The sequence below is a fragment of the Gymnogyps californianus genome, chromosome 4, assembly GCF_018139145.2.
Source record: "Gymnogyps californianus isolate 813 chromosome 4, ASM1813914v2, whole genome shotgun sequence".
Lineage (NCBI taxonomy): Eukaryota > Metazoa > Chordata > Aves > Accipitriformes > Cathartidae > Gymnogyps > Gymnogyps californianus.
The window spans coordinates 33708363-33735183 of NC_059474.1; the positions used below are offsets into that span (position 1 = coordinate 33708363).

Consider the following 26821-nt stretch of genomic DNA (forward strand, 5'->3'; position numbering starts at 1 on the left):
AAGGGGAAAATTCATTCAGTTGCAATAACCCCAACCAAGTTCAAATAGCATTCTGCTGTTTTTAGGACCTCCCCTAGATTCTTGGGGGGGTGGGGGAAGAAATGTATTGCATAGATCTTCCAAGACTAATTGCAAGATAAAGGAAGGCCTGTTTTAATAAGGGAGGATTTGTCAGGCTTCCAAAAATAAAACATTTCAGAGCAAAAAGGTAAGCATATTTTCCTTGGAGAGATTAAGCACTTATTTTCTGTTTAAATAAGGTAAGTTTGATCATCAGATGTGCATAGTGTTTTCTTGATAAGTATGTTACAGTTGAAGTTGGACTTGTTAGGCTTTTTTTTTGCATTTCTTTATTGGTGCAAGGATGTCATCCTGATTATTGGATTAAATTAATTTTATATAACTAGTTGTATGGTGATATTTATATTTTGACCAATGAGAAAACAAATTTCATAACTACAAAAATTAATATTTTTTTGGCAAAACAGAGTTGTTAGAAAAAACAACAGCAAAATATTGAGGTTAGATGGACGTTTTCACATGTGCTTTTAATAAATATTTTCACTTTACGCTTTCTCTAATTTATTTTGTTTGGGAAAGTCAAGTCTGGTGATACTTTTGGCACAGCCAAGTTATGAGTAATAAGCAAATAGCTGTAATAGACCGGTGTTCCTTTCATTTACAAAGTGTCCTGTGACTGGGTAGAAATTTCTCTGTGTAGAAGCAGAAGAATCAAGCCATGCTTTTGAAAATCAGTTGGAAAAGATTTTGAAGTGTGTAAGCGGTTGTTTTATTGTTCTTTGGTTTTCAAACAATTGTGCTTCTTGAAACTTCTGCAGGTTCTTAAAACAGAAGGAGAGGACCTTGTCCCCAGAAGCTACTGGGATACTTTGAGACGTAGCACAAGCCAAGCACTCTTTTCGGACCTTGCGGAGGTATAGGACAACCTCTGTCTCTGGTCCATAAACAGACTGCTATTTTATTTATTTCTGTTCTGATTATTATCCTATTTTATGCACTTTGTTTCTTCTCTTCCTTTTAATTACCTTTTGTTTTAAAACTTGAAAGTTCTCAGATGAAGTGGATTTGGTTCCGTGCAGTGCAATGATTGAAAGTTGTCATTTCCAAGTGAAAGCGAAGTTACCTTTTGAAAGAGTTGGAAGATCTAGTCCTCTTCAGTCCTTACTATAAGAAGCATTTTCCAACACTAATAGTGACAATATTTCGGTTAGAGAAGTAATTCAGGAAACCGTTGTCATTTAGGCTTGGTCCAGTGATACAACAACTTTAATGAGAGTTGCAGCTCTTTAAGCTTTTAATCTTTGTGTCCTTAATGTGCTTTTTATGTATGTTATCAGAGCTTATCTTCAAAAAAACGGTATCATGCAAAGATTGTTTTAATTGTTGGATCAAACCAGTAATGTTTTAAGGTAACCAAAACATTAATCAATCTTTTTTAATGTTGCACAATCATTATGGAGGACTAGCAATATCACTGAGCTGTCAAATTAATTTCCATAGTGCTTTAAATTCTAATAAGATTCTTGTTTCATGATCTGCTTTCAGATAATTAAGACATTTATTTGTATTGATCATTTAACAGGGTCAGGAAACTAGATCATTTAGGCTTTTCTGTGCCCCATACAGTGAGGGTGATTGCTCTGGTGGTTGTGGCATTAAAGGACATACAGCAACTCCCCACTGACTCTGGTCTCAAGTCCCATGCTTCATAAGCAGGATCATAATGAGAAAAGAACAAGGAACTGAAACGGACCTCCAGGGTAAAACAATCTTTTTCGTTGCTTCATAAGCAATGTGTGCGCCATATTAAAAGTAATTAGTGTTTTGTCCCTGCTGTTCCTCTGCAGAAGCTATTGAATAACCTGAGGACTTGGATGGACTTTCTCTAATTTCCAGGCTAAATTTACTCATAGTCCCTTTATACCAGTCTGTTGTCCCTTAATTTTCATAGGGCTTTTTCTTCTTTAGTGTTAATCTTCTTACTCATGGTTGTGTTTATAAATGCAGTCATAGCCCTCAGTTTTAATTATCGTAGGCTAAACACCACAAGGTCTTTGATTTTTCTCTTAAGGTAGAACCTACATTTCCCAAGTATCAAATAGGCCACCTCTGTACCTCTCTCATCTTGAGTTCATTTGCCTTTGAACAAAACAAAATGTAGTGTTACAGAATTGAATTTTATACCAATATTTATAGCAATAGTCATAGTAATAAAACATTCATAATAATCTTGCAATAAAGCAGTATACCCAGCCTTTCTTTCCTTGCTTTTAAATTGATGAGCTCCTGAACTATTAGTCCGGTTATTAGTCCTTATTTATTCCACCAAAAGAATATCAGTGTTCTTGTCTAGTCAGCTGAGGGAGACATGAAGGGGAGAAAGGGATGCTCTTTTCATTGACTATTTAAGGAGCTTGGGGCACTGAGTTTTCTGAATTGTCTGTCTTCTTAATCTACAGTTAGCTGGAAGGAATTCAGTCCCAAGTATAGATGGACTTAAGTTTGGTAATCTCCACACACCTTTGAAGAGAGAGAGGTTTTTTTACATCTGGTGCCTCCAGACTAATATCTGTAACTACAATGTAATTGAAGCTTAACAGCAGCTATACTAAACATTGATTTAAATTGTCTGTAAAATGTATAAAAAGTCTCTCTGCTCATTTGTAAATCATATTATGAAGAAAAATCATGTCCTGCATTTGCTCCACTGACAATTTCCCACTTCTCACCATAATCATCTTTATCTTGCCTGCGTTAAGTTTGAGCTGGCTGGCTTTCATCCATATTCTTCTCTCTCCCAGGTACTCTCACATCTGCATAATATTATAGCCGTCTGTACTAAGAAAGTGGCATAAAGCTAGGTGACACTGGGGTCTGTGTTGTTTCATAGCCTTTTGAGAAGTCCTTGTGTAAGTTGAAAAGGAGAGTAAATAAGGTTCGTTGTTGTGGGAGTCAACTTGCAACGTCTCTTTGGAGGGAAGAGAACTTATTCATCACATCCAGTTTCTTTCTAGGACAGTTTACAGTATTGTTAATTTAGCAACTACACCATCCTGTTGGAATGTGTTATCACTGAATTCAGTTTGTGGGTTTATTCTTAAATTACTAAATGAAACTGGAAATCAGTAGATTCATTATCACTATTGAAAAATCAAGGACTTGCAATAAGAAAGCTCTTATTAATTTAAAGCACAATATGCATAGTTCATTCTCAGAATATGTTGCTACAAGTGGACCATCGCTCGTGAGTGTAACTTACTTTTAGTCAACCCTCTTCCATCAAAAGCTTGAAATTGATTTTGCAGAATATTAAAAAAAAATAATTTACTGCTCTTCAGGTTAGGAGATTGAAAAGAAAAGATGTTGCCATTATGCAGCAAGCCAATAAGGTGACTGAAACACTTGTCTCTCCTGTTTGCCTCTTTACCTGTATTTGTGTTACAGTTAGTGTAAAGGTAAAGAGAAACGAGGCAGGGTTTTATTCTCATTTAAATGAGTGCAGAATGTATTAGATCAAAATAGAGGCTTATACTTGTATATATGGAAACAGGTGTGGTCATTTCATTTTCACTGATCTAAAATACAAAATTCATTTGATTGTGAACAATAAATAATAGTTTTAAATGATTATGGCTTTTGTTTTTATCCTTACCCCTTAAGAGAGAGAATTTATTTAATGCTATCAATGCAGAAGGAGCACAGGAATAGTTTTCAGTTGCCTGCAATTCTGCAGAGAAGCATACTGGGTTGAGTTTCTGGGGTGAGGTTTTTGTTTGGGGTTTTTTCATTTAGTGAGGCTGACCAAATGGGAATTGTGAAAAGACTTACAGATTGTATTTTTTTTAAATGGTTCTTTAGATATGGGTGAATGCAACCTAAGTCTAAGGTTTTGAAATGTTTTTGCAAGATGAAAGGCTGTAATTTAACATTTGATATCTTTTCAGTGTACTTGAGGGAAATTGTTTGAATGTGCTTAGGGATTTAATTGCTTAAAAGACATAAGAAATCAGGGTATCCGCATTTCAGTATATTGTGTCCTGTAGTGGAGGATAACAATATTAAAAGACAAATAGTGATTACTTTTCTGAATTAGTTTGCTCACTTGAAGAGCAGAGCTGTCTTAATTGAGGGACGTGAAATATCTCTCTACCTATATATACACTATGTCATCTTATTTCTCCCTGGAGAAGAATATGAGAATAAAGAGGAAGCTAGAGTACATGAAATACGATCTTGAGAATCCTAAACTGATTATACTAAAGTACAGAAGTGTCTCTCTCATTTCTTTAGTTCTTGAATGTTGAAAGGAAAGGGTTTGTGTTGTTACTGCCTCATGTTTTTCCTTGTTGTTGATACATAAATACTCTTAATAGATATTGCATTTTACATTTTTTACAAATCAGTATGTAAATTTGAAATTAATATAGTATATTTCAGAGAATGCAGATATGACATGGTTTTTCATGGTACATGATGTTCAACTACTGCATACTGTTCAAAATTTCTTCCTAGTTTCCTCATTTAGAGTTTCTCTGTGTTATAAATCTATAGCCTCTTCAGTTATGAAATAAAGTCAGACTTAAAGGACTCTGAGTGCAGCTTGCAGGTTTGTATATGCAGATCTTTATAGATCTGTATAAACAGTTTTCTATACTTATAGTAAATCCCATAGGTTTATAATCTATCATTATGGTCATAAATTAGTACTGTTACATCTCCCAAATACTTACTAGGTTTCTGTACTGTGTATTCAGTTTTGTACTTTAACAGTAGAGTCAGCAGGCACACTTCCACAAAAATATGGTGTTGCTGATGGGTGGTAGCTTGCCTAGGAAGAGCAGAGACTACTGGCTCCCACTTTTTGCTTTTCATAAGATCTTGTCTTTATAAGAAAAATGAGAGCTCAGACAGAAGGTTCTCCCTAGGCAGGTACAGCAAGGAGGCTAAATACATTAGTTTTTGAATTTCAGATGTTGGCAGATGCACGTTAATGCCAGAAGGACATTGCCATGATGTAATACTATGGCTTATTTAAAAGTCTTATATTACTGAATTATTTTTCTAACTCTTCAGTATATCAAGAGTTTCTTTGTACAAGAGATAAAATCAACACACGTACACAACAGTTAAGGGTAATGAATATGTAGCAAAAAAGTGGAATGTTGCACAGTCACTATACACAGATGATAGTTACTTCTGTTTATATGTATGTCTTCCTATTTACAACTCTTGCTATTACAAATGGTCAAAATTAGTTGGTTTTACTGTTCTAATTCTGTGCCTTCAAAGTTGATAGTTATTTATTAAGGAAAAAGTATTAGTACATGTTCAAAGATTCCTGTCTGATGCAGGGACCACATACTCAGTAGATGAGGAACATTCTTAAGAGAATGAGTCAAATTTCAAAATTTCTTAGAATTCTGTTGTTTTAAATGTATTTGGGCAATAAAATTTAAACTGTAGTCATCTGCTACGAAAAGAATCATATGAAGTACACCTGACTAATGTGAGTGGTTTTGGAATACAATCACGTGCTTAATAATTTTGAAATATAAGAGTATATGAAGTAATGTCCTTTAATTTCTTTGTAGTTGCATAGTAGAAGGGAAAGGAGATTGTGTACAAAGGGAGTTACTTTTATGGTTTACCTCAACTGACTAGAACATTTTTTTTCCTCAAGAGTTTCTGGTTTTATTTTTCATGCTTTTTCCCCCTTCATTGCAGCTTCCATTATATTATATTGTTGTTTTAAGTGTTTTCTACTAAATGCAATTAACAGCCTAATGCTATTTTGTGTGAAAATTGCATGACTAAATTAATTTAATGTATTTTAACACTAAAGTCTTTTTTAAGACTGTGAACGTAAAACACAAACTCTTTTAATAGAAGGTCTGTTATGATAACAGGCATTCTCAGATTATACTTCTGTAACTGATCCAATCATGGCTTTTTTTTTTTTTATTCTAATATTTAAGCGTGCTGATGATATTTCAAGTTCACTGTCAGATACTACACTGCTTGTACACTTTTTTGGCAAGAAAGGAAAAGCTGAACTGAACTTTGAAGACTTTTATAGGTGAGTCTCAACTTTATTAATTCATTGTGGAAAAACCACTTGCATGCTTGTTCTAATTAATGTTTATTATATTACTATACACATAGTTTGTGCAGACATGTATATAAAGTTTATGTTCCCTTTGTGTGTGTTATATATACAAAGAGCAAAATAAAACAAGTGGACCAACAATAAAAAGTCCTGTACTAATGCTGCCGCATTTGCAAATTTTGTTAGCACTTCTGTGCGTAGTTGGTTTGAGGTGGAGAGGTTGTACCCCAACCCTGTCCTTATTGGTATGTAGGAACTTTTTTCTTGGTTTTGAATTATTTTTATTTTTCTCCTCTGTTTGTCAGTGCTTTAAAAAAAACTTTGTGTGCATCTCTGCTCTTAGGGACATATTTAAATGTAAAGATTTTTCTGAAGATACTGTGTAGGCACCTTAGAACAAGCTTCTTCGGGAAAAAGTGAAAACACAGTTGAAGCTATTGGCTCAATTTATTACACCAATTAAAATAGAATTTAAAAATATAGGGAGAGTGCCATAAAAACAGAGCCATAAAACTGTATGTTTCTGTGTGATTGAGAGAGATACAGTGTTTGGTTATTGTTTCCTCAGTAAATACTCCCAATACCTATTGTCTTTATACTTATCACTTAACTGTGCGTTCTAATCAATCAGATGTTTGCAAAATATTTTGCCTTAAAATTATGTATGCCATAAATTATTCAGTATTTCACATAATATAAAAGCTGTGTCATCAAGTGAAGTCATGATGTGAGTTCAAAATAAGAACCAGAAGGTACTTTTTCAAAAGGCATCTAGTTAAAACATCCATCTATTGCTGTAAGATGTTGTGAATTCTAAAGAGGTCAAAACCTAGTAGACATATTCATGAAAGAGGGATCCATCAAGTTTTATTCAACACTACTTTACCAGCTCAAAAAATCATTAAACTATGGACTGATGAGGGAAATACTATTGTATGTTTACCTTGCACTTATACTTTTGCCTAGACATCCTTTTGATTTGAGCTCCTCACAGTTCTTAGAAGTCAAGTTATATATTAGGAAGCAGTGTTGCAGACAATGTCTACAGGATGGGAACTCTTGGGAACCTGTAACAGGGAAGTGTTACAGGTCGTGGTTGATAATCAGATGAACATGAGCTCCCAGTGCAGTACTGTGACCAGAGAGCTGATTTCATCCTTGGTTGTATAACTAGGACATCAAGCAGAATCAGGGAACTTGTATTTCCTTTTTATGTGTAGCTGGTTTTATACTTTATCCAGTTTTGGTGTTGTCCTGGTTTCGGCTGGGACAGAGTTAACTCTCTTCCTAGTAGCTGGTACAGTGCTGTGTTTTGGATTTAGTGTGAGAATAATGTTGATAACACTCTGATGTTTTAGTTGTTGCTAAGTAGCGCTTATCTTAAGCCAAGGATTTTTTAGTTTCCCATGCTCTGCCAGCAAGCAGGTGTGCAAGAAGCTGGGAGGGAGCAGAGCCGGGGCAGCTGACCTGAACTAGCCAAAGGGGTATTCCATAAACAGGGGGGAGTTGGCCGGGAGGCGCGGCTCTGGCATCAGTCAGTGGGTGGTGAGCAATTGCATTGTGCATCACTTGTCTTTTCTTGGGTGTTATTTCTTCTTTTTGTTGTATTCTTTTTCATTACAATTATTATTATTAGTTAGTAGTGTATTTTTATTTTTACTTTAGTTATTAAATTGTTCTTATCTCAACCCACAAGTTTTACTTTTTTCCTTTCCTCCTCCCCATCCCACTGGGAGAGGGAAGGGGGAAGTGGCTGCGTGGTGCTTAGTTGCTGGCTAGGGTTAAACCATGACAGGTTTCCAGAATATACTAAATATATTGTTAAGTTGGGAAGAGTTTATAAAAATATCATAATAGTGAAGTATTAAAAAAAAAAAAGTTTAGATTGAAAGGCTGCAAGAGTTCATCATACTTACCTTGTTAAAGAGAGAAAGGTAAGGTTTAATCGCAATCTGTAAGTAACTATATGGGGAATAAATTTTGGGACTTCATTTAGTACCATGATGGAATTTTCAGTCTAGCATCTAAAAATAAAGATCAGTGACCCACTGAAGAAGAAAATTAAGCAACACAAACTAGAAGTAAATTAGAAATGTAAGTATTAAGTCATTTTAATCCTTACTGAAACACTTCATCTTTGAATTAAGATTGTTGTATTGATTAGAAAATATGTCAACATAGATAAGGGATTTACCAAATTTATCACCAGTGCTACGAAAAGGGAACTAATTTGTATAATGCTATTTGGCTTTATATTCTACGAGTCTTTTAAGGACATGAATAGTAGAAATATAAAGTATTACTGTTTCTTCATGTTTATGTTTGTGCTTTAGATTTATGGATAACCTACAAACTGAGGTTCTAGAGATAGAATTCCTTTCCTACTCTAACGGGATGAACACCATCAGCGAGGAAGACTTTGCCCATATTCTTTTGAGGTATACAAATGTGGAAAATACATCAAGTTACCTGGAAAACATGCGCTGCAGGATTCCTGAAGAAAAGGTAATTCTTTAGCTAGGACAGCAGTGGGCCACAGCATCCAGTCCCAGTGTCATCAAGATGAAAACAGCCTTGTTGGACTGAATGAGATTCTGTCACTGAATAAATTAGCACTAGGATTTTATTCTGATCATAAGCTATGTGTCTCATGTTTACTTGATTCAGCAGATTACTTGCTGAATTAAAAGTAGAAGAGTAAATAGCATAGAATTATGTTCCATGGGATTTAGCTAGTAATACTTTTGAAGTTTAGATAACAAAGCTTTATATTACATGAAAATTCAGTTTAAACAGCAAAATTCGTAAGACTTGAACAATTTTCTAGCAATGAGGCATTAAAAAAACTTTTTTTTCCTTCTCTTTTGCACTGCCACTAGAATATCACCTCTTCAGAAGTAACATTGACACCCTTTATCTAGTTGTTTTATAGTCTTAATAATGGATCACTTGTATATAATTATTGATGGGTATGTGGTTCTTACTAATGGCTGAAGAGATAGAAAAGATAATAAAAACAGTAAAGGTCATGAGGTAGATAGTCCTTCATTTCTTTAACAACAAATGTGTTGTCAGAAGCATATGTGAGAGAAATGTAGTGGCAACTATGCATCAAGGGTCATCGATAGGACAACGTTAAAAGTAGCCCTTCAAATAAGGGATGTTTCAGATGTGCTCCTTCTGTTTGTGTTTACAGAAGGAGATCAGATTAATCTATCCTAGAAATCTAACTCTTTCAATAGCTATATATTTTAATAGTATTGACAGCAGAGCTTGTGAAGAAAAGTAATAAATCAGTTTGGACAGTTTTGCTGTTTTTCTTTATTTGAGAAATTACATTGTAATTACATTGTACTCAGTCTACAGAGTAAGATCAATCAGCTGACTGATAGAAACACACTCCAAAAATCAACAGTTTTCTGTTCAAATATCTGGATTATCTGATTCTTCCTGTGGTTGTACAGCAGTTAGGTCCACTGAGAGATAAATATAGCTGGGGAGTGGAAAGGGAAAGCAGGGCTGTCTGTTTTGCACCAGATTAGGTGTAAGATGAAGCGGTAAGATTGGGATCAGAGTTCGTGCTCACCGACCCTTTCTGAGTTCCTGGTCTAGCCGCTGAGGCGCTCAGTTCTAACTGCTTTAAAAGGTCTGTGCAGCTTTCAATATTCCAAGCCAAGACAGTGCAACAGAAATGGTATAAAGCTCTTTTTGCTTGGTTCCTGGATGTTTGGGTTTTTTTAGGGTGAAATCAAGATTTCCATAGGTATGGAAATCTGAAAGAAAAAAATCACTTTGGGGCTTGTATAATAACAATGATATAAGTATCACTTGGGTAACTGAAAAATAATGACAGTCGTAGGTATAGAGAAATACCTCTTTGAATGGCAAAGGTGAAGTTGATTAAGTAAATACAAATACAGCCACTTTCTTTTAAACACAAGGAAGTATTCTTTGGCGTTCATCTCTAAGTCTTCCAATGCCACTGTTCTGATAGGAAGTCTTCCACAGTAGTTTCCTCTTCTTGATCTCTGGTGGGACCATCAGCTAAGGAAAACTTCCACATAGAAAGCTGTGTCACTCAGCTACAGGTTTGCTTATGCTGCGTTCTGGGAGTATCCTGACACTTGACCAGTGCCATATATCTGTATGTCATATGCTATACCTCTATTAAGTAAGACAAGACATTGCCATTTTCCATAGCTCCGTATCACTGGCTTGGTAAATGTGCTGTCAGTACAGCAGAAAAAGTAAATCCCTGTGACATCTCTTGTGCTGGCCACAGGCTTTTGAGAATGGGACTTTGCCTCTTACTGCCATGGAGGCGTTGTTCATATTTTTGCACTTTTTTTCACTTGTAATAACATTATAATTCAAAAATTATAAAATGTACTCTATTTTATTACAGTGATACGCTGCAATACTAATACAAACCAGAGGATTCCATTTAGAAGAAAAATTAGTCTAGCCTGTAAAGTAATAGGCAGCTACTCTCACAGTTGGCAATGTTAATCTTTCATGGCGCTGTATGTAGAAGCCTCTAAAGCAACATGATGATCATTTGTAGTCACGTTAAAATGTTCAGCTGGCATGCTGCCTGCTCACAGGATGTTTTCCTCCGTTTACTAACTAGATGCCAAGCAGTGATTCATTTAAGCTGGCATCTTGAATTACTACAAATACCAGCTCCTAAAGAAAGTCTGTGCATTTTTAACAGCATTGGTGCATTAATATAACAGTTTTCTTTGCTGTAGTAAAATATAATCTGTCCAAATAAATAAAAAAGTTAGCTTCCTTTTACATAGAAAATAAATAGTTTCCAGTAGGAAAATTCTGGGATATCTACACGTAGAGAGCTTCCTATGTCAAAATGCAAAACGTGGCAAATATGAAATGTTATTACAGTTACTAGTTGAACAAAATATGGTCCTAGGAAAGGAGAGAGATAGTCGAATGCTGTATGCCCAACTCTCTTTGAGTGTCATTTTGCATGCCCTTCTGCCTCTTTTGTGCCCTTTGCTGTTTTTCCTTGAGAGGAAATAAACATGTATGATTGCAGATGATTTCAGCAGAAATTATAGAACTCTTAAATGAAGCTAGGTATTTTTCTCATTGCTAAAATGTTGTGGAGTATGTACAGTTTAGCCATGGACTGCAGGTGTGGCTCCTTTATCTCCCTGCTTCATCTCCAGTGTCAACTCATGGCAGCAGTTTTCATCACTACTGGAAACACAGAAGCTGCAAAAAGGCTTGTTCGTAGACCAGTGGCTTTCAGCCTTTCCTACACAAGGGCTGCTTTCCATCTAGACTCATCACCTCCTGTCTAGTTACATGGAACGAGCCAAGATTTTTGTAGTAGCCTGACCTCTTACAGTATGTCCCACATTCAGAATCTTTCCAGACAAATTGGTGCAAATTAAGGATTTTTAAAAATCATTGTGAACCTAAAAATGTCAGCTCAACACTTTGATGGCTATTTTCTATTATTGCTATTTTGCCATAGTACCTGAGGGTCCTAGTTGGGGACTCAAGTTTCACCAATCTAGGTATTTCACAAATATGTGACAAAATTAGTCCAGTCCCAGAGAGTTTTCAGTCTAAACAGAGTGCAAGAAACAGAACTTGGACATAAACTATTAGATGTCAAATGCAATGAAACAAGAAGACAGTATTGGTTAGTATTAGTAAATTAAGCTTTTAAGATAAAAATTTAAAGGAGAGGAAGGAAGTGGTTCTGCTTGTGTCTATGAGAATTTCCTCCCAATTGCAAAGGATGAAACAGAGAACAAATGTGCTTGTTGAGACAGGCAATTCATGATGGAGATGGGTCAAGCTGTCCAATCAAACAGTTTATAAATCTTAGCTAGAGCTTAGGTAGGATCACTTAAGCAGTGTTTTACATCTCAAGTGGGTGGAGGCCTATTGAAGTCTTTTATTTTAACAATATTATGTTGCTCTCCACATTTACCACAGTACTTGCTGTTTCTCATGGGTTTACGCCCAACCTCTTTCATTTTCTCCTCTGCCACAAACCTACTTCAGTATGTTTTCTGTGTTCCACCATACCATAATGACTATGTATATCTTTGAGGAGAGACATAGGTCAAGATTTTAGTTTGAACAGAAAGGTTCACAGGTCTTTCTATTGTCTTCAGGTTTATTTTCAGAGAGAAGTAGTTAAACAGGATAAAAGGATAAAAGCAGACAGAAGAATAGCGAGCAATGATAGTTAAAGGAGGCCGGGGAGATCAAGGTTTGACAAAGAATGCCATCCCATGTTCAGAATGGCTGACAGACCATGAAGAATGAGATACAGGCAATGGTCCTGGCTTAATTCAAAGTCTCTGCTTAAGGTCTCTTTCAGAGTTGATGTAGAGATAGTTTACCAGGTCTTTGGATTTGTAGCTAAGATGAGAGAGAAGCAGAACAAATATCATAAGGAAAGAAGAAAAAATAAGCTCTTTTAACAACAGCACTTTCAGAGAAACTTTCACAAACGATATTCAGAAGTCTGGTCAAAATGCAAAAGATTTCTTAAAAAGCTGGACAAGCCCTGCAATACTTGATGCTTGGAGTATCAGCTGAAGAGACTTAGGTGTCTAAATCTGGATATGTAAAAACTTCACCTTGAAGTACAGAGCTTAAGTTAGATCATAACGTGTATTTATGAATTCATTCAATGTATTTATGTGAGCACACACACATATATATAATAGTGGTTTGCAGGTTTTCAGTAGTAAACTTATTCCAATATTCATACAAACCTAGGCTCTTATTCTCTATTAACTGTCGTATCATAATAATCCTGGAATTCTTAAAGATTGCCTTAAACAGTGGAACAATATTTTTGACTGCTTTTTGGGTGAGAATTGCTGTCCGTTGCAGTGGCAAAGAGGAAAGACATCTTGCATTCCTCAGGAGACTCCAATTCTTTACTTCATTGACTTTCAGTACAAATCTATTTTTTTCAATGGGTATAGTATCTATTCTTAAATGAAGTAGACATATGTAACTGCAAGGTTTATTTATTTGGTTGTCATCACTACTGGTAATTCTTATGGTGCATATTGTTCTTCTGTTTTTTAGGGTATCACATTTGATGAGTTTAGATCATTTTTCCAATTCTTGAACAACCTAGAAGACTTTACAATTGCAATGCAAATGTATAATTTTGCAAGTCGTTCCATAGGTCAAGGTAGGTATTTGTATTTTTATAAAAATCTATTGATAAAGATACAGAACTGTTGACAAAAATACAAAAATGTTTTGTAATCCCTAGTTTGTGGTTTTAATGTCTCAGGTAAAAGGCTAAAAAGGCTGGGACTCCAGCTTTGAGAGGAGAAGACGCTGTCATATCATAAGAGATATGATAAAGCTTTACAAAGTCATATAAGTGGTGGATAAGCTGAATGCAGAATAGTTGGTCACTAAATCCTACAACAGAAGAGTTAAGAGGCACTTGATGACACCAATAAGAGATCAGTTTAAAGCAAATGGAAGCATTTCTTTACACAGTGGGCATCTGGAATCTGGCCTTCTATGAAGGCTGTAGAAGGAAACAGTGTCAGAAGGTCTGAAGAAGGATTAGACAGATTTTTGAACAAATCAGTAAGTGGGTGCTAAAAGAACTAGGCAGGTATGTACTGACTAAGATCCTTAATACAGCAGTTGAGATGCTTGGGGAGTGCAAGGTGAACAATATGTGAAGTGGTCAGACTTGTGTGCTTTCCTCAAGTAGCATCTTCATGGGTTTGACACAGTAACACCAGCATAGTCCTACCTCATGTGGCTTTACCAAGGGAATATACTGTTTTCTCTGTGCTCTATTTCTTAGGTTCTGTTATGTGTCAATTAAGTAGATGCCATCAGTATATATGTAACATAGGTTTAATTATAATATGATTTTCTAATTTTGTTATTACACGTAGTATAGTATATGGACTGTTATCTTTTGTGTAAAATAATTGATACCAATTAAGCAGTATCACTTTATATCAGTTGAGAACTACTTGGTTTAAACTGTAAAATTCAATCCTAATTTTCACATTTTCTTAATTTTTGAGTGCTTAAATGTGAAAACTCAAGTTAAAAGTTTACTTGTATTTCATAGTATGTTATCCATAAAGTAGGCTTAATGTATTTTATTTTTTCTTCTGATGTTCTCTTTATGCAGATGAATTCAAACGTGCTGTTTATGTAGCCACAGGTGTGAAGCTTTCACCACATTTGGTGAACACAGTGTTCAAGATTTTTGATGTCGACAGAGATGACCAGTTGAGTTATAAAGAATTTATCGGCATTATGAAAGACAGACTCAATCGAGGGTTTAGGGTAAGGATTCTAATTTTTATAGTTATCTTAGTTGACTTTACTACTTACCACTACTTAATTTAGCACCTGTAGCACCAGTAGGTTGCAAACCAACAGTGCACATGTGTGAAGACATATGTTTTATAGAAATCCTGAAGCAGTCTGTAAGATAAATTCTTAAATTCTTGATTTTTTTATTAGAAAGCAATACATAGAGGACATAATGTACCTTTATAGTACACAAACCAAACTGGAGATGAGAAATCCCCTGCATACTGTCATTTCTTCTGTATTGTGTGATTGATAGATTGGCATTAAGAATTTTAACAAGTGTAGCAATTATGTCTGAGTTGTTTGCAGGGAAAAGAGAGTTTGTCTCTCTCAAACTCGGGCAGTTTAGTTAAAGGTCAACCATTGGCTCTTCTAAAACATTATTTAAAATACCAAGTGTTGATAATGACTGTTGGAAAGAGTTGCAGCAGAAGATAGTTTTAATTTTCAAATAAAGAATTAGTGAAGTGGTGCTGAACAATGCTATATTCTAGTTCAAAGTTGCTTTTGATAATTTAACTGTATCTAATATATTAAATTACAGGAAGCTAGAGGGCAGGAAATTACCTGTAGAAAATTTTCATAGGGAACAAGCTTGTAAATCATGCTTTGCCTTTTAGGTGAATGTATAGGCCTTGCTGCCCTCTTCAGGTTCTGTGTAGTACAGGGGAATTCTACAGTAGCAGAAAAATTTTTATTTAGAGTATGATCAATAAAAGTCACATTTTTTTCTTCATATGACAGGTGTTAACATTTTTAACTAAATGTAAAATGGTGTTCTTACTGAAAACCTAATCCCTTAGACATAAATCTTAAACTGTATTATGGTTCCTAAATTCACATTTCAGTATGTTATTTCTGTAATATAATTTTAGTCAATTTTAGTTAGCTTCCTAAATGTAATTTTAGAACTTTCTGTGAAGTGGTGTTGAGTCTAATAGTTTACTTGTTATTTTTGTAACATTATGATGGAATGTAAAATGTGGATAACAACCACTGCATTTGTAACAAACTTACTTCCTTGTTGGTCCTCAATTCCTTTTATTATGGTGTGGGAATGATGATTGTTTCATAACCATTTCCAGATGTTCAGCTATATGTTTTAATTGTTAGTAATTGTAAGTGTGCAGTGTATGTTAATTTAACCAGAAAACAGTCTGCTTACTAAGTAATTCTAATAAATGTATTACATGTTTCTATTTCACAAAATGCATGACAGACATCACGTATAATCCTTAAGAATCTCTATCGTCCAGCACTATTCAGTCTCATGCATGTATCTTTCTTTTGCCTAGGCCACTATAAAATATTCCAGTGGACTGTAAAAGAACCACATAGAATAGCCAAGGATGTTCAGAAGAATAGCACCGTCTTTCATAAATGATATGTCTAATTTTAATTAGATATGAGATATCTCCTGGATTTCATAGGAGATGATCATGATTTGGTCCTATAATTCAGTTATATTCAGACATGCCTACATGCAGACTTGGTAGATCATTCAGCAAAATGCATTCTCTTCACTCATCAGTAGTATTCCAAGACAGTTACAGTACCAAACTTAGGAATTACAATTTCCAGTAAGTTTTTGTAAGTGTCACACAAACCTGATTTTTCCAAGAGTGGGTAGTAGTAAAAACTCTGCAAAAATGTGCCTTTTCAGTTTAATAAACACCCCCACCGACCCCAATCTTGGTTTAGAATTAAAAGAAGAAAACACATAAGAACCTTTTGCCCAGAACAAATTGGCAGAAGGTGTCGTTAATTGCTTCCTATTGTTTGTACATTAAAAGTTACACAGTATTTAGTGTGGCCAGAACAAGTAAAAGTTTACCCTCTTGCTCCTACAATGTGGAGGGCCCAAATGTTGTCTTGTACTAAATCAAAACTAACAAATCACTAACCTTTTCTTTGTTAATAACTGTGTTTCGAATCTATATTAAGATTTGGTCAGTTCCATTATACAGATAAAAGAACATTATAGCTTCTGCTTATGCAGTGTTTTGTAGCAACATGGAAATTTTTGCCATGAGAGATTTGAACTTGTTTATAAAGTGTAAATGCCTGATTTTAATGTTAAGTATCCTACAATTAATGTCTGCCCAAATCAATGTAGTCTCTGATTATCACTCTAAAAACTTCTAAAAATAACAGTTTAAAATAGGCCTGTGATTTGAAGTGTGATTTTACAATTAACATCTTAGTAATTCAACTTTTTTAAAAGTTGTTCTGCTGAAATGTTTGCCCAGAAGAATCTTGAGGGCATCACAGAGCTTGGTACGAGGACCATGTATTTTAGAAAAGGGCATTTTGTAGTTATATAGTCTGACTAAAGCAAACATATTTAAGAGCAAAGAGTTACACAAGTCCAATGAAACTGGAGTTCTGAAAGGTCAGTCAGTACCTACCAGCTTTGTCCTATTTAAAAGCTTAGCCATAAACTTGAGGAAGGTCAGGTATTACCCCTTATAGGAACATAATAAATATTCATTTTAACATATATTTTAGATATGGTTTTGGAAAAGTAAATGTCTTAAAGAGTTTATCAAATGAAATTTCTCTCTTTCTGGAATATAGTATTATAATCTGAAACCTTTTTTGGTTTTAGTAGTTTGAAACAAACTAGTATATTAAGCTGCCATCAAGTGGTCAGTCAGAGTATTGCCATAAACTTATTAAAATGTGCAGAGATGAAAAGCTTTATTTTTGCTTGCTGTTTGATTTAAAAGTTATTTCCTTTTTTTTTTTAATTTAAAAATATAGAAGAAGATTCCCTTCCCTTTATAAATTCCATTTTTAAACTGAAAGATTTGGAACTTAATGACTAAACGATAAACATTTTACCTAGCACATACTGTATCTTCTAGCTATTTGTCACTTAAAGCCATTTTTTTGTATTTTCATGATACCGTTGTCTTATGCTTACTTCTGGCTGCCTTCACATGTTGTCTGCATCTGCGCACTTCTCCATCTTCTGCTCCACAGGGCTACAAACCTATACAGAGGTATACTACTTTCAAATCCTGCGTGAGGAAGGAACTCTATAGCAGATAAATGACGGTATGTGTTAGCCGCCCAGTCTGAGTGTGCTGGCATGCTTGCAGGAATGGCTGAATGTTAAACTGTCACTGCTGTGTTTCCTGTTCCAAAATTCAGGAATAGGTTATCTGACTGTAAGCAATGTAGTAGCTCAAAGCATCACGTTGTGTTTTTGACTGAAGCAATAGAATTTTATTCTGGAGTTGGCAATGACTGACTCATGCTGTCACTGTTTTGTAAGCCAGCTGCTATTTTGTGCTATGTTTGGAATAGGGAAAAGTATTCTTTTGTAGTTTCTGTTGCTGTTTTCTGTCTGTCCTGTGACCACTTTTCAGTAATTTCTCAGATACCTACAGCTAATAAGTATTTACCAATGAAGATTGTAAAGGCAATTTTTCTTTCTGAGAGACTGTTAGTAACTTGATTCTACTTTGATTTGTAGTTATGTTTTCAAAAACAATAATGTGGTTTTGGCACTATTAATGCTATATGAGCAATTTTCAAAAATAAGCACTGTGCCCACACATGACCACTATGCCTGTTTCTGCGTTATCGACCACATGAATATTCATTCTTACAATTAGATTGTACTGTGGGTTTCAGTGTAAAAACTGTGGTGTGGATATTCTGGAGCCATATTGTGAAACTGTGTGTCACACGGTGGACACAGCAGAAATGTGTTAGCAGACATTTTTCGTCTTACATAAAGCAAGAGTTTGCTCCTTTGCAATTTAAGGTTTTGGTGCCAACACTTTTTTCCTGTTTATATTTATAGACTTTGCAGTAGTTGCTATGAAGACTGTTAATGGCTACTGTAGGTGCCAGCTGTATTATTTTGCAGTGGAGAGGAACAAAGAGACGTACGCCATGACAAACAAGGCCTCATAGCCAGTGGTCTGGTGTGAGGGGACCCCGTGGAGCAGCCAGCACATCTCATGTGCTCCTGAGCCAGGAGGGTTTGACTGTTGTTCCCCCGCTGTTTTTAATTCTGAGGCACAATATTAAGCTGAGATTTCTTGTTGAATAACCATCTTCAGATGCCTCCATACATTAGCATATTGGCATCTGACCTTCTGAATCATCCCCTTTCCTATCATATGCCTGTCTGAGCCCTTGTATGCCACTGATCATGCTGGGCCTCTGGTTTAAATCTTTCTTCCCTATCTCTGAAACAGCATGGCAGGAAAGCGAGGAATGTAGGTACACTAAGCAGAAGTTTCTTGGATCCTGTTTATCTGGGGTGACGGCTGGCTTCCAGCACAGTGGAAAAGCTAAGTCTGTAAGGATGAGAGGTGGGGTCCATTTACCCAGACTGGTAGCCCGCCAGCTCACCAGTCCCACTGATGTTTTCCTTTTGTAGAGCTCTGTGCCAGATAGGTAAGGGAGAGGGAATATATCTAAACTATTGACCTGTTCCCATGGCACAGCATGTCATTTACCCCAAACTGTGTTCTTTGGGACTCTTCATGCAATTGGTTTTTTTTTTTTCAGTGAAGTGTCACATCTTTTGAACAGGCTGGTTCTCTGAAATTCAGCAGTAAAGATGGCTTGGGGCACATCCAGGCTTATGTAGCTGATTTGTCCTCCTAGAAGGAAGACAAGTTCCGTCTGATCTGCATACACTCTTCTCATACATACACCATTTAGCATTCGTAGGATTATTTCTTTATTATTTTGATTCACTATTAACATTTTTAAAATTATACTTCCTCTTTATGAGTACAACCCAAATACTGAAGCTTTGTACTAATATGTGAGGAACAGAAAAGGAAATTTGATCTTAACAAACAAAGCGTCTGGTTTCTGGGAAGTGGGAGTGTGTACTGGGAAGTGTAAATGACTAATGAAATAGTCAAACCAACATTTTGGTAATCCAACTCACCAGTCACATAAGAGGAGATTCATGGCTTTAGATTAATTTTATGTAACTTCATCTCTTTGAAACTTTTGACTCTCAAAACTTCCTTTCTTCTTTTCCCATGTCTTTTTAAAAATCATTTTTAGGAGTACTTTGTCTTTTTGTCCCCACTAATTCTGCCACAACCTGCATTGTAGTTGCATATCAAGTATTGCTTAAACTGTAAACTTTTCAAGATAGGGAACAGCTCTTACAGGAAACTGGCAAAATGCTATACAGTCATGATGCTTTCCTAATAATTTCAGTGAAGGGTATGTGACTAAGTGGAACAGAATGCTGTGACAAAAAGAATCCAATATCTAATCATCAAACCTAACAAAATTAGCTTGGTGACAAAAAGAGAGACTGTGGTAAAAGCATCAAGTTTACATACATCGACACCTTGACAGAGATCTGAATTCAGGCAATAAATTAATTCATTCATCTTTTGAGATGGAGTAAACTGGGAGAAAAATATACAGTTGAGATTTATAAAGGGAGATTTTGTTCACTCTGTATAAAGTCATTCTCAAGAAAAAAGATTTAGAGTTGAATAATAGTGTGTCTACACTACGCACTGGGAGACAGACAGAGAAACGAGGTTAGTTCTCAGTGCGCTGACCTGGCCGCAGGCAGCCTCACTGACATAGTGCAGGTGTTGCTGGTTATTTACCCTGCTCTTCTTCCCACCTGGAGCTCCTGGATGCTATAACAAGACTGCTTCTGGTACCTAAGCTTGCCTGTGTAGGTCTGTATCAGATATCTGTTACCTGTGCACTCAAGAATGCAGTGTAAACCTCAAATATATAAAATTCCCTCTTCCCTGCAGACACATTAGTCAGCTACTGCTCTTCACTTGAGCAACTGCTCCTTGTCTCTTGTGATGAATTACAGTAACGTATCCAGTTGTTAGCTATTTTGAGTTCCTTTTTGTGCAAAGTGTTACTTACCTTACAGTATTTCTTCAAATTTGTTGTAATTATTTATTAAAGTTTGTTGCAAGTGTCAGTTAAGTGGAAATGGAAACTTTAGCCGAAACATATGTAAAGTGATTTGGAGTTAGTTACTGTGGAGGAGAATGGAACTAATTCTGTCTTTGCTGTACGGTGTGGAGTGAAAGTGAATCTAAAAACAATTATTTTCTATTTAGTTTGTAAATGTAAAAGATAATAAAGACGGAATCATTGGAGATTTGAAATTGAACAGTTTCAATTGGGTAATTAAATTTCAGTCTGATGTACAAAAACCCCACATAAATGTATGGGAAGTACAAAAATCTGCTGCAATTACATCCCAAAGTTAGGTGCAATACAATAACTCTTGATTTTACTTTGTTCCAAATATAAATGTAGAGATCATTGTCTGTGCTTTGATATACTTTCTGTGGTAAACATAGAACTCTGATGAAAGAGATTAAGATACTTGGCATACGTACCATAGATTATCCCATACTTTGAATCTGCACCCTGAAAAGGGATAAACAGCACATTGTGCTGTACATACGTATCTCTGAATTGCACTAATGCAATTTACTTAACAGCGGAAAGAATGTTATATCCTTATAACAAATAATGAAAACCTCTCCTTGGGGAACAACTGTACAAGCTCTGTGTGGTGCAAACAGCTGGCAGTGTTCTTGGAGAGCTGCTCTTTCTGCATTGCTCTCCCTGCAGGGCGCACAGCCTGATTCGGCATCGGCAGGTACTCCTTTGCGTATACTGTAGGGAGAACAGAAAAAGCATGTTAGTAGGGAATTGCCAAACAGAGCTGAGAGGAGAGCTCTACTTCGAATGCCTTATGGAAGGGTTATCTAGGAAATTTGTAATAAAACCCTTTCAGAGTTCATTTCCGAAGAAGGATGCTAGAGGCCAACTTCAGGGGGGATTCAAGTCCATCTGAAAGTACTGTTTGCTAAACTATTTGTGTGCTCAGTAACTGTAATAGATATTTAAGCTATAATTCCAATTTTGTTCACTTCTAAAGTATTGAAAGTAAATACGATACGTCACAATTGTAAATCTAGAAATTAAGCTGTATGTCCCAGTAATTTCTTGAAAATCTTCAGATATTTCATTAAAAGAACTATTTTCTACATGTTCTGAATTTTGTGGGGTTTCTAAATTGCTGATTGAAGGTTTTTAGGAAGTAATAGTTAATAGGTAAAACTAGTGTCTTGGGACTGATTGAGAAAGGAAATTTCATTTTGAGAAAGACATGAAAGACTGAAGCATGGATTCAGAACCTCATTTCCAGTCATGTTTCAACAATAAATTGCTGTCTTCTGTAAATACTTTATTCAGTCAAGTGAGATTAAGATTTGTCGTGTAGTTAATATTCTTAAAACTTTTAATTTCCATACTTTCCTAATATACAGCAGTTTAAAACATGTATCATAAAAGATAGCTTTCAAAAAAAACCCCTGAAGACGCTGTTGCTTACTAGTTGAGACTGTTACTTACCGCTTCTCTAAAGCAGATAGTCAGAAGTGTGTGATAGGCACACCTTACTTACTCATCTTACAAAAGTAACTGGCAGTTACAGAACCCAAACTTTTGATCCTAAACCTGACTAGAACCTTAAAAACATACCTGGATACAGCGGGAGGAGAATGTTCCAGTGAAATGTGAAAACATTGCAGAGTATGTGGACAAAATGTTTTTTCTATGGATTTGGTACACTGAGAGTAGATACAACAACAATGCACGTATTAGAAGTAAGTAGATGAACAGTTAATGTACTTCAGTGTTTCTTTTACTGATTTTCTTGAAAATTTCTCTGAACCTGTTTCATAAAATAAAAAATGCATATCTTAAAGCACTGGTTAATGAACTGAATGTGCTTTTGTTAAATAATGCAATGCATTTTGCAAGTAATTCATTTTTGTCATAAGATTGACTATAAATCTCAACGAAATTATGCATTCATGTAAGTATTGTTTCTAATATTTCATATAAAGTCTGGATTATATACTGCTGTGGATTAGATTGTTTTCTAAATATTTACAACTTCTGCATAATGTTCTATGCTTTTTAATTATACAAGATGAGTAATAAGAATAAATGGAAAGTAGGCTTTACTCTCTAATGGTTGGTTTTAATATACTGCAGTGTCATAACATTTTTAACTTCTTTACTCAGTTCAACCAAAACAAGCTATCAGACAATCTCTCACCTTCACACTGTAACCATTTACCTCCAGATACAGGACTTAATTTCTAAGATGGATTACAATTTAAAATTACTTGTAAATGCTTCTGACTTATCTACAATTATAATTCCTGTTCCTTACTTGGCCTCTTTCCCCCGTTGATGTAACATTTAGCCCCTCTCCATCTTTCTGTACTTACTATCAAAATAGGCTTGTGAAGTTAGGAATAGCGGAAGAAATAATGAGATCCAGTGATAGCTACAGACAGCATAGAGTGTAGCGAATCTCCCAGGCCAGCCTTTGAATGATATTCCTCTCCATTCAGTGGGCACTTATTAATGTCAATGAACTACAATGCAGTTTAGGATCAAGGTAACCTAGTATAAAGAAACTTTCATATCATCTGCCTATTTTGTATTTGGCTTTTGCTAATGCCTCAGTTTCATGAACATCAGTAATTTTCTATGCTTTTTATTTGGTGTTAGAGGTGAATTTTTTAGCACAGCGTCAACATGAAGCAAGAAACAAAACTAGAGAGAGAGTAGGGCATACTTGAATAAAGAGGAAATCCTTTCTTACAGCTTTTAATATACATAGGCTATTTGTTGAATGGTAACTGTGTGCTGTGAGGTGGGGATGCATTCTGAATACTTAACCTGTGTATGGATTTATAACCCTCATTTTACAGAAGTACTTCTAAGCCATAGAATTATTTGATCTTTCATGATTTTAATATTAAAACATATATCTAGTTTGTATGAGTCTGAGTCAAATTTAATGTAATATTAAGGAATTTAGTGAACAATATCTTTGTCCAATTGTATGTTTTTCACTTTTCACAGGAGACTCCAAAGTATGGTTGGAAGGAATATTACTCTTGTGTGATGACTGTAACCGGTGAACATCTCAGAGATCTATGGAAGCAATTTCGGAGACGAGATATGCTGAGATAAAGGAAGAAAGAAGGAATATCTGCACTGGTTAGAATTATTATTCCTATGAATTCTTAATGAAGAACAAACTAACCCAGGTGAATCATGAATCTTGCAGCTGCAGTAGAAAACACAGGACTTCTTTTCCACTTAATGTAGTGATCATCAACTCTTCCAACTGCTTTTCAGTATGTATTTTATTTAAACAACAAACTATCACCTGATTGGCAGAAGTTTTCTTTTTTTAAGAACACATTTTGAATATTATTTTTTATTATTTTGAGATATGATTGTCATTGAAAAGAAAACAAAAATAAGTTTTACACCTGGATAGGCAAACATTTTGGCAATGAAGAGAAACTGCCCACATCAGTTTAGACTGTGAATTTTCTTTCAGAAGAGCACTGTTAAAAGTTTGTGCTAAATTGATAATGAGAATACATTAAGTAGCGTAACAATTATATACGAGTTGAATGTACAAATTAAACTCTTAGAAGCTAACAAAGCTGTTATTTGAAAAAGAGTAAAGCTGTTATGGTTATAATATGGATGATAGGTATTTACCTAGGAACGGTACTGTATGGACTATAATGTTCAGATTTTCCAAGTCTTACTATTATGTTTATTAATTTATCCTTTAAAAAAATAGTACAGATTTTAAGATGTCTTATGAGCAGTATGTTGAAGAAAAGTCACAATGTTCAAATTCACATTAAGTAACACATACTTTGTAATACTTATTACAAATTTTATTGCCATACGTATAAATTCAGTGGTATATTTCTGGTAGAGGAAAACCTCATGTGTTTCTTGTGAATAGTGGACTTTTATATGAAGTAAGATGTGGCACTAAATAGAAATTATAGTTGTCTAACTTGCTACTCTGGAATGCAGTAGCTGAAAAATAGATAACTAACTTGTGTTTGTGTCAAAAAAGCAAAACAAAACATGAATGCATGCAGCAGTACAGAGCAACATTCACTAAGTAATATTATTTGAATGTTACACATCAAATATTAGACATAAATTAGGCCTTACAAAGGTTATGGAGACTACAGGCAATCCGTAGCCACCATGACCTTTCATGCCCTGTAGGTTTAGATGTTACTGAAACAGTGGTAAGGACACTGTTACATTTGGTTTTCATATTCTCTAAATTTTTTTCTTTGCTATTCAGCAGCAGCGGTTTTCCTTACTCCCTTTCAAGACGATTGTTAGGTGGTGTGAATTAAACCCAAACAAACATGAACACATATTTCTTATATCCTTCTTGAAAAGGTTCACTGGACATTAAATAAGTCTGTATCTATTTAGGAACAATCTGTGCTTTGAAATATTTCTAGCTGAATACACACACACTAAAACTAGTGTCAATAAATTGTTATCAGAAAGGCAAATATTTGGTGGAGTCTGACAATTAAAATAGAACCAAAATAATGGTTTTAAATCTTTTATTACTCCAAATACCTGTAAGCAAACTTTTCAAAATTGTATTTAGTGCACGTGTTGCTCAAATACCATCTTACGTCACACGTGAATAGAAAAGATGTATAGCATCTGTGTAAGTACACCTAAGTTTAGAAATGTTTAATTTATAATAAGATTTCTCTCTGCTAAAAAATCAAAACAAAATGAAAAGGAAGATGTTTTTTAAGAAATTCCACTCTGGGAATCTTAGAAAAAAAATGTGCTAGGTGTGGCTTTTATCTGAGAAAAAGCCATTTCAGAAAGCTTTTGAAGGATGCTAGTTTAGTTAATATTTCATGATAAATACTTACCAAATTTCCACCTTGGCGTCCTTAAACTACTGACAACAAGAAAAATCAAATTAATTGGGATAAAGATACAACACAACATGGATAAGCTGCAATCCCTGTGTGATCATTTAGGGAATTAATTGTATTCAATGTATCGTCTTGGTACGCAGAACTGTCTCACTGCTTCTTGTCAGCATATGCGAAACCCAACTTGCTACTTCAGTGATGAAGGACGAAAAATGGGAAGAAAGGACAGGGAGTTATTGAAGGGGTTCCCGTCCTTCCTCTTCATTCACTACTGCCCACTCACAGTGATCCTCCCCTTGGAGAAGCAGCAGCACCATCATCTTTTTGCTCCACCACTGCCCTAGGCAATAGTGCACTTCGCTTTTATGGCTGGCTTGAGACAATTTTATTGTTTTGCTATATATTTCCTAACTATAGTCACTTAATATAAAATAGAATGTGAAAGTGTCAGATTAGTTTTTAAGAGTATTTTTTTCTCATGTTTAATAATAAGTTATTTAATATCAATATGGATATATGCATATAATATTCTTGTTTATTTCAAAATAAATGCACTTGAAACTAATTTTCTTTGCAGTGTATATCATTCAAATTCTTTTGTCATAAAAAAGTCTTTTTTTACATAACATGAATGTACAAGTGCATCTCACCATCACAAAAAAATAGACTTTTTTGCTTCTTTCGGTTGTTTCTTTAGATAGCTTTGCTTTTCTGCCACAGAATTCTCTATAAAAGAGCTGGAAGTACAAGGACAGACAGGTGAAAACAAAGCAGGGTAATGGGACATGCCATCTGCTACAGAGGCACCCCTCGGATAGGCAGCAGTCAGTGTGCTCAATAAAACCTTGTTCAAAATCCACCGAATTCCTGGCAGCAGAGACAGCATCTACGCTGCAACTAAATTGTGTGATAGTTGCGTAAATGAAGGCTTTTTGTAAAACCAGCTCTTGTTCTCTTCTGTTAAGTTACGAAAACTGTAGTAATATAAGAAGATAGTGGATGCTTAGGAACTGCCCACTGATGCCCAGACCAGCTGTAAATGGTGATAAAATGGTAACTATTAAACCTGCAGCTTTGGGTAGCTTTGTGATACTAACTTTTGTCTGAGCTCTGATGAATTCCTAGTTGCCAGCAGAGTATCCCATGCAGCAGGCTGCTCCCTGCTAGTCTTCTGATCTTTAAAATCACATTGGCAGTTTCCCTCCTTGCACGTTTTCACAGTAAGTCGATACAAATTATTTGCACTGCAAGTGCATGTACTGTATACCATAGAAGAAAGTTATCAGCTGAAAGAAATACTATTTAACAGTGACTTGCAGCATATTGTTGGTCGTACTGCCTCGTTTTCTATGTAGTTATTTGATCTCCTCTTTTCCACCTAAGTATCAGGATAAGGATGCTTTGAAGCAAAATGAGGGAAAAAAATGATAGAGGAATTTTTCACTTTGCTTTGATTCAACACTGTGTAATATTCTTTACATAATGATGTGTTTTGCTGTCTTGTCCCACTGAGGACACTTTCAAGACAGTTTCTAGC

The 26821-nt window shown here is 35.3% G+C and overlaps 1 protein-coding gene across 1 annotated transcript in view; it reads left to right on the forward strand.

The window, feature by feature from the left end:
- The window catches only part of MICU3 (mitochondrial calcium uptake family member 3), a 58555-nt gene extending 32712 nt beyond the window's left edge, over positions 1–25843 (forward strand). The window contains 6 exon segments of the mRNA XM_050896453.1: positions 840–935; positions 5997–6097; positions 8461–8632; positions 13211–13319; positions 14298–14455; positions 23411–25843. Coding sequence (XP_050752410.1) covers positions 840–935; positions 5997–6097; positions 8461–8632; positions 13211–13319; positions 14298–14455; positions 23411–23521 — 747 coding nt within the window. The 3' untranslated portion in view covers positions 23522–25843.
- Positions 25844–26821: the final 978 nt, after the last annotated feature.